Source organism: Cimex lectularius, unplaced genomic scaffold (assembly GCF_000648675.2).
Source record: "Cimex lectularius strain Harlan isolate CLEC.00 unplaced genomic scaffold, Clec_2.1 scaffold265, whole genome shotgun sequence".
Classification (NCBI taxonomy): Eukaryota; Metazoa; Arthropoda; class Insecta; order Hemiptera; family Cimicidae; genus Cimex; species Cimex lectularius.
The window spans coordinates 466015-474510 of NW_019392812.1; the positions used below are offsets into that span (position 1 = coordinate 466015).

Below are 8496 nucleotides of genomic sequence, written 5' to 3' on the forward strand. Positions count from 1 at the left end.
CTTCGGCTTGCGTCTAAATTGTCCCTTTCGAAAACTCGATTCAATCTGGCTCTTCTTCTTTTTCTTCTCTCTTCCCTCTTCTGTTACGCCTCCTACCGGTTGGCGGGTATTTTAAAATTTTATCGTCATAAATTTTCCTTCTAATAAAAAATTCGCGAAAAGCTTTTTTTGTGCAAACAACATTCAAAAACTATTTAATTAAGGTTTTTAGTTGAGATAAAAAGTCAGTGTCACGAGCGGGATTCGAACCCACGACGTTCGGCTAGATACGCCACACCTCTATTTTTCAAATGTCGTGTAATGAGGATTCGATTCTCGGCAAATTCATTGAAAAGTGGGAAAAAGGAGGGAAATTCGAAAGGTAGGTTGAGATGGGAAGTTAATGTCTGAGTGGATCGAGGATCAAGTGGTTAGAGCAGTTTCGTATTGAGCCGAAGGTCGTGGGTTCGAATCCCGCTCGTAACACTAACTTTTTCATTTCAACCAATAACTTACATAATGATTATATTAAAAACTTCGTTAAGTTATCTCATGCTGAATTTTCATCACCTCATTAAAAACTGTAATAAATCTATTAAGGAGCAAATCCTGAAAAGAACTTAAAAATGTGAGCAAAAAAACAAACTTGAATACTACACTTAATATAATAAATTCAGTAATTAATAATTCTTTATTACCATTTTTATATAATGTTATGTATACATAGTACATACTTGTTATATATATATATATATATAATTTTTTTTTATAGAGAGAGAGTGTGTGTGAGTGAGAGAGAGCGAGAAAGAAAGTAAGAAAGAGAGAGAGAGAGAGAGAGAGAGAGAGAGAGAGAGAGAGAGAGAAATTGATTGATAGATGCAGATAGATAGAGATAGAGAGAAAGAGAGAGTGAGTGAGATGGGGAGGGAGGGAGAGAGAAAGTGAAAGAGAGGGGAAGGGAGGGAGAGAGAGTGAGAGGGGGAGGGAGGGAGAGAGAAAGTGAAAGAGAGGGGAAGGGAGGGAGAGAGAGTGAGAGGGGGAGGGAGGGAGAGAGAAAGTGAAAGAGAGGGCGGTGGGAGGGAGGGAGGGAGGGAGAGAGAGAGAGTGAGAGAGAGAGAGGGAGAATTCATGGAGGGAGTGAGAAAAAGAGAGAGTTTGATTGAGAGGGTGAGAACAAACCAGATAAATAACTAATCAAAAACTAATCAAATCAATGTTTTCAATAACATACAAATATTCTTTTTCTGGCCTTAGGCCATGCAAGTTCAAATACAAAAAGTCTATTTTCTGTGTAATTATCTCACTTTCTTCTTCTTCTTTCTATTATAATCTTTAACTGACCCAAATTTGTAAGGTTAAATTTATAACAGGAATGCAAATATTACTGATTTTTTTTTCTACTTCAAATATCCAAAAGTTACTGCTACAGATACGAAAAAAAATTAAAAATTTGTGTTTGACGAATAAAAACTGCCCTGCAGACTCTATTTTTAAAATCGGAAATTTAATTATGTTATTTAACTCATGCAACGGCCCTATAATATATATGTAATTATAAATTTCGTGATAAAAAAGTTATCTTATTGATATCCCAAATCTTGCCTAATAATGAATCAAATAACGGGTTTAAACGTTTATATAAGATGTTTATTGTCGGAAGGACTGATAAGGACTTTTAAACCTTAAAAAACTCCAGTCTCACACGGTCTTTCACCGAAATAAAATGTCATCGCTGTTCAGAACTGTTATCGCTTCTTCAAAAGCTCCGAAACCTATCGGACCTTACAGGTATATTTAATAATTTGATTTTTAAACTTAAAAATGCTACTTAGTGCTTAGGATGTTGCGCGTGGTGTGGTGACGGATTGATGATGGACGTTCCATCTGGTATGCGGCTATTGCCATCGGAGTTCCATACGAAACTCTGCGAGACGCTTTTATACGTTTTCGAGAAACTGGGTCTTACCATAGAAGGCCCGTTTCTGGCCGCCCAAGGGTAAAAGAACCACAGGATGACCTTTTTTGACTTTGAGAATTTTGCGAAACCGGCACCTTACTGTTGTTCAAGCGATTCATCGCTCCAGGAAGTTGGAGGTATCCAAATTTCTGAACGCACTGCTCGAAGATCAAATCAGTATGGACTGATGGCTTTTCGCCCCGTCTAAAGACCAAAATTGACCAGAACACAGGTGCACGGCTCGCATTTCCTCGAGAACACAGCCACTGGTCTTTGGACGATTGGTCTGCTGTGGTATGGTATGGTGGAAGGGATGCTAGGAAGCGGGGCTTGTATTCCCCTGGCACTGCAGCCTTCTGGCTTATTGTACCTTCCCAGTTCCCTAATTTAGTCAATAGACTCAAGTCTGCTGTATTTTTTATAGTTGAGTGTAGATTTGCTCTACGATGTCCAGATGGGCGTGAAAGAGAGTAAAGAAGGCGAAATGAAAGGTACGAAGCCTGTAATTTTTCCCAGAGCCAACCTTTTCAACGTCGCTCAGTGATGGCGTGGGCGGGTGTATCAATGGGGAGTCGAACAGGGTTGGTTCTTGTTCGTGGAGCGACGGCCACTCTGTGGATGAAATTTGGGAACATCGTGCGTTGCCTATCCTCGATGAAATCAGCAACAATCCTATTCTCATGTACGATAATGTCCGTCCACATGTTGCATAGTACAAACGTACCTTCAACAGCATTCAACAGTTTCTTCCTGCCATTCTTCTGCACACCATCAAAGCTCGTGTCGTCTTTGTGATGATGAAGCTGATATGTTTCTTAAATGTTAGTGTTTTATCTAGTATGATGCCCAGATATTTGACTTCATTTTTGATTTCTATCACAGTGTTGTTTAGTTTGATTTCTTTCATGTGATCTAGCTTTCTTTTCCGTGTAAAAGTGACTATAGTTGTTTTGTTTGGGTTGATCCCCAAGCCTGCACTTTTACACCATTCTTCTGTGATTTTCAGTCCCTCTTGGATTATATCACAGAGGGTTTCCTCGAATTTTCCCCTGGCTGTCAGGACTATGTCATCTGCATATCCCTGACATTTTATTCCTGAGCGGTTCAGGGTTTCGAGCAGTTCATCAACTGTTAGGCACCATAAGAGAGGTGATAATATCCCTCCTTGAACTTCTATAGTGTTTATTCCTATATTTGTTTCAGCTACTCTAGTTCTTAGAAGTTCTCCAATCCATCTAGATGTGGTTTGGTCTACGTGTTTTTTCCCCAGGGGACTTCCATTGATACATGAGATGCATTGTCGAAAGCTCCCTCAATATCGAGGAACGCGCAGATTGCTATTTCTTTTGTTTCCAGTGTTTTAGGTCACTGGTTAGTTGGTACAGTGCAGTTTCTGTTGATCTTCCTGCTCTGTATGCATGCTGACAGTAATGGAGAGGCTTGTTTACCAGTGCTGTCGTTCTTATATAGTTGTCTATCAGCTTTTCAAGGGTCTTTAATAAAAAGGATGTTAGGCTGATTGGTCTGTAGGATTTGGATAGGTTGGATTTAATTTTTCATAGATAGAGGCTCTATCCGGATTCGCATAGCTACGTCGTGACAAATGAAGCGGTTGAAAATTTTTGTTATCCAGACGGAACCGAAAATTGGTGTAACTATCGGGCTCGAAATGAAATTTCAAAATGGAGTTTGAAGTAATGTTCTTATTCACTTGAAAATAGACCAGTTGGTTTTTTCGTAACTGAAAACGGTTTGACGACCCATGGTCTTGCAGCATTTTATCTCTAACTGTTGGAAACTAGTGTACAAAGTACATATCCAAATTTTAAAGCTGTTCACATATTTCATCGATAAACGTGCCGTACGCATGCTCCAGTTTGTTTATTATTGTATTATCATATGTTTACATAGGAAGCTTAATTGACAGGTAGTCAATAGTATGTGGTTTTACTGGAAGCATGAATAAAAGGAGCAGGGAAATTCTTTTAATTTTCTGGTTTAAAGTTTTTTTTATGAGCTTATTTTTTGAACTAGGGCATAGCCAGAACCAAGCCCAGTTAATAACGGAGGAGTAGATTACATACTTATGGTGTGAACTTTTATAAAATACACAACCTTTTATTTTTATGCTGCCTATTTTATTTTAAGGCTTTTAAGGAACCAAAAATTAATTTTTCACTTAGGATCTTATACTGTTATGGAATTTTAATAAATTGGGGCTTTCAGCCTGGTGAACTTTGTTTTTGAATTAGTACATTCGTGCATTTCATCAGTTTGATGATCCTGCATCGGATTTTTGCTCTGTTTTAATATAATTTCAATTCTGAATATCGAACAAACTAGAAAAAAGAAATGACAGAGAGCAGAACGCCAGGAAGAAAGCTGAAAAGTTAACTTCCACTATGCTGACCAAGAAGGACTAGGAAGAAAAAACAAACAACCCATCTAAAACTAAATGAAAAGAATGTTCTAATTGTAATGCACAACATCGACAACACTTTTACCTATTTCAAACAAAAAACTTGTTTTTAAAAAAGTCTAGTGGAGTACATTTTTCCATTGTTTGTTGATTTAGTGCATACATGCACCGATGTTGCGGAGTCGGTAGACTCTCAGCAGACATGGCTGCCAGCTGCACAGAGTGCGAGAGATGATGCTGCGAGTATCGATATTGCTTTAGTCAGCGCAGACGCCTTGCTCTATAAGTGATAGTTGAGACCTAAAATAAGCAGGTAGCCCTTGTTTATCTACAGACCTCCTACTCATCGACTGCAGCAAGACCATTGTTGAAGCAGTTGTGACACCTGGTAGATAACTTTTTAGTGACTGGGAGTTTTGGCCAAACTGAACTGGCGTGCCCGGCTGTGCCGAATATTCGTCCGGTCCAAATTCCATCGCGCCACTTCAAATATCTACCGCGCGACGACGGCTTGGCGCATACATGAATGGGAAAACCTGGCGTGGATCCATTTTGAGAAGGTAATTCACTGGTTGACGTTCGGAGCCACTGGCTATGGAGCGGTCGAGAATGCCTCCTCAAATTACAGGCACTCCAAATGGAGCTGTACGGCTTGGCGCGGTTTCATTTGGAGTGATCGTGAATGGCCACCTTAAGGCCGAGACCATGCGAGTGGCGCCGTTGGTTGTAGTGTGTGACAGAGTAAACCGTTGGCTGAGGTCCGGGGTTGACTCCACAGAGGCCGAAGTCCTGGAGTGCAGCAATTAGCCGTGAGCAGCGTTTGGCGTTTATAGCCAAGTCGGCTGTATATATAAAGCGAGAATCAGGCTAAAGGTGTGAGTACCCTTGCTGTCGTCGACGTTGTTCCATTAGTGATAGCTCGTCGGGTTGACGAGTCTGCTGACGTTGAACAGTGATGAATGAGACCTCGTCATGCCGACGAGTCTGCTGTCGTTGTTGCCGATGTCGGTTACACTAGTGATTGGTGAGATCTCGTCGGGTGAGTGTTGACGTGTCTGATTCCAGCTAGGCAGTGACCCTCCTTATATAGGGAAGAGCTCTACTCTGATTGGCTGCATAGCGGAGGGCGAGAACATTCCATAAGTGGTTGTGGCATCTAGCGGTAACGTGTATTAACTACAAGTGGCCACTACAACTTGTTAACCACTGGTGGTGACCAAAATATAGATAATATAGATAAATGTTTCTGTTTGCCTTCGGATAACTCTTTGTAATGCGTTTTCAAAAATTTGCAGTCAAGCTGTGAAAGTCGGAAATACGGTATACGTTTCCGGATGCCTTGGAGTGGAGCCGACGACAATGCAGCTCGTGAGCGGAGGTCCGGCAGAGGAGGCGAAGAAAGCCTTGGACAACCTGAAAGAGGTGCTATCATGTGCGGATTCATCTTTGGGAAATGGTAAATATACGCTCAAAAGGACGATGGTATATCGCTAAAACCTTGTTCTAAAATTTCAGTTGTCAAGGCTACAGTTTTTCTTGACGACCTCAACAACTTTTCCACGGTCAATGAAGTCTACAAGAAATGTAAGTATTATTTATTAAAAAGTTTCGCCCGTGAAATGATCACTTTTTGTATTTTGGTTGTCTAGACTTTGCCGAGCCTTTCCCTGCCAGGTCGTGCTTCCAAGTAGCCAAACTTCCTATGGTGAGTGGTTTTTAGGATTTTTTTGCACACTACACATACTTCATGTATGTAAAAAATATCGATGTTACTAATAAATGTTACATCCTTATGTCGACAAATTTAACCTACACTAATAGAGATGTGTCTGAAATCCTACGATTCAAAAACGGCAATGGGAGAAGTGGATAAACTCTAGACGTGCGAGGCACAGCAAATTTGCTGTTCGAGTCAAAGAGGGCTAAACTCAAAGCACGAACTGATACGGCAACTGATAAAACATCTGCACCACATGGGTTTATTGAATGATGACCCTTTACTAACTAGGAGTGTTGGTGAGTCGTTATGTAAAGCCGTGACCGAGAGAGCGTTGGCTGACGTCCGGGGCCGTGGTCAAACATCGTGAGTCGGTAGACTCGGCAGTGGAAGAAAGGACTCGGGTAGCAGGTAGCCGAGATCAGCAGGTCGGCTGTGAGAAGGTGAGAACGAGGCTGATGCATCGAGACTCCCTTGTTGTATTAGTGAATGTTGAAACCTCGTCGAGGAGACGAGTCTGAACCCCCCCTGCTTATGTATTCCAGAAATGGTAGTACACACCTAGTGCGTACCGTGGAAACTGCAGGTAGTCACCACAACCCCATATTAAGGTTATGCAAAGGACGAAGAAACAATCTTCAAATGCCCAATTCAATGGAGGCATAACCTGGGATACAAAACCCGGAGAAAGAAATCGTAGCAACGATAGTTAATGACCTACCACTTTTTAGGAGAATGATGAATCATTGCACTCAACTAAAGAACAAGGAGAGTACAATAAGCCGGCCACACTTTTTAGTATCCATCATCAACACCATCAATGGAGATTTGCAACGATAATCATTATGCCAAAACCAAAATACCGATGTTTCCAACTAATCTGAACTCATGTTCGACCATTACCTCTACTAGTGTCTATCGATACTCAGTATATTAACCAATCGATATTTCGTATAACATCCATATATTCCGATCATTTATATTTGAAAAATATTTAGCTAATTATTAACGACAAATATGAACCAATTTAATCGATACTTAATTATTTTCATCTTTACTGGGTTATTATTCTGTACATTGACATTGATATTAATTATAGCCTATTTGGTAAAGGATAATAAATCATCTTTTTTATAACCTCCCCTGGTATTTGGTAAAAGAATGTATCGATTCTTCGTATTTAAAAAACTATCGGTATAAATATGTCACTAAATTTATATCGTTAATGAGAACCCATAGAATCTATGTTTTATTATTATCATCTCAACTGCGGTTCAGCATCGATTTTTGATAACAGAAAATAAATGACTTTTGTATATTTCTGAGTAAAATATGTATCTATACTCGATTTATCTAAATTATCCATATTTATCATTAGGTTATAACCTTCGTGGTTTATTTCTATCGCTATGTAAATCGATCTTTGTATAACCTCCCCTGGTAGAGGTATAAATATCTATACGCATATTATCAAAACTGTCATATTCTGTATAACCTCTGTTTCGGTGAACGAAATCTCATATCTCATATAACCATATTTCTTACCATACATTGTAAATAAATAAATTATATATATAAATTATAACCTATTTGGTAAAAGAATGTATCGATTCTTCGTATTTAAAAAACTATCGATATAAATATGTCACTAAATGTATATCGTTAATGAGAACCTATAGGATCTTTGTTTTATTATCATCTCAACTGCGGTTCAGCATCGATTTTTAACAGAAAATAAATGACTTTTGTATATTTCTGAGTAAAATATGCATCTGTACTCGATTTATCTAAATTATCCATATTTATTATTAGGTTATAACCTTCCTGGTTTATTTCTATCGATATGTAAATCGATATTTTTATAACCTCCCCTGGTAGAGGTATAAAAAATATCTATACATATATTATCAAAACTGTAATATTCTGTATAACCTCTGTTTCGATAAATGAAATCTAATAGGTAATTATACATGTTTTTTTCCTTTATATTGTAGTTTTACGAAGGTATGGTGTATCAAAACTATCCAAAAAATGTATAATCTCCCTGAGAGGAATTTGTTATGATTGATTAATTTTTTCTTACCTTGTTGTTTTGCGAAGTGTTGACTGTTATTCAAAATTATTCTTTCATTTCAGGGGGCAAAAGTGGAAATCGAGGTTGTAGCTATATCTGGGCGTTTGGAAACCAAGTAACCCGTATTTCTTCGAAAAAGGTGTATAATTTTAATTTTTAACTATTGAGTCAATACTTAATCATTAAGTTTAATTACAATTTGCCTTTTTTGAACATGTTTATGAAAAATAAAAGTTATAAAAAATATATTTCCTGTAGTGTACTTTTCAGTAAAATGTTTGAACCAAAATAAAAATTGTCGTACTTTTTTAAAAAAAGGCACTTAATACATTCCACACGTCGTGATTTCT

The 8496-nt window shown here is 38.5% G+C and overlaps 1 protein-coding gene across 1 annotated transcript; it reads left to right on the plus strand.

The window, feature by feature from the left end:
• Window positions 1-1657: 1657 nt before the first annotated feature.
• Window positions 1658-8394, plus strand: LOC106663076 (rutC family protein UK114). Its single transcript, XM_014387636.2, has 5 exons — window positions 1658-1767; window positions 5651-5811; window positions 5871-5939; window positions 6005-6060; window positions 8209-8394. The coding sequence occupies exons 1-5, from the start codon at window positions 1703-1705 to the stop codon at window positions 8263-8265; spliced, it is 408 nt and encodes a 135-aa protein (XP_014243122.1). The 5' UTR covers window positions 1658-1702; the 3' UTR covers window positions 8266-8394.
• Window positions 8395-8496: the final 102 nt, after the last annotated feature.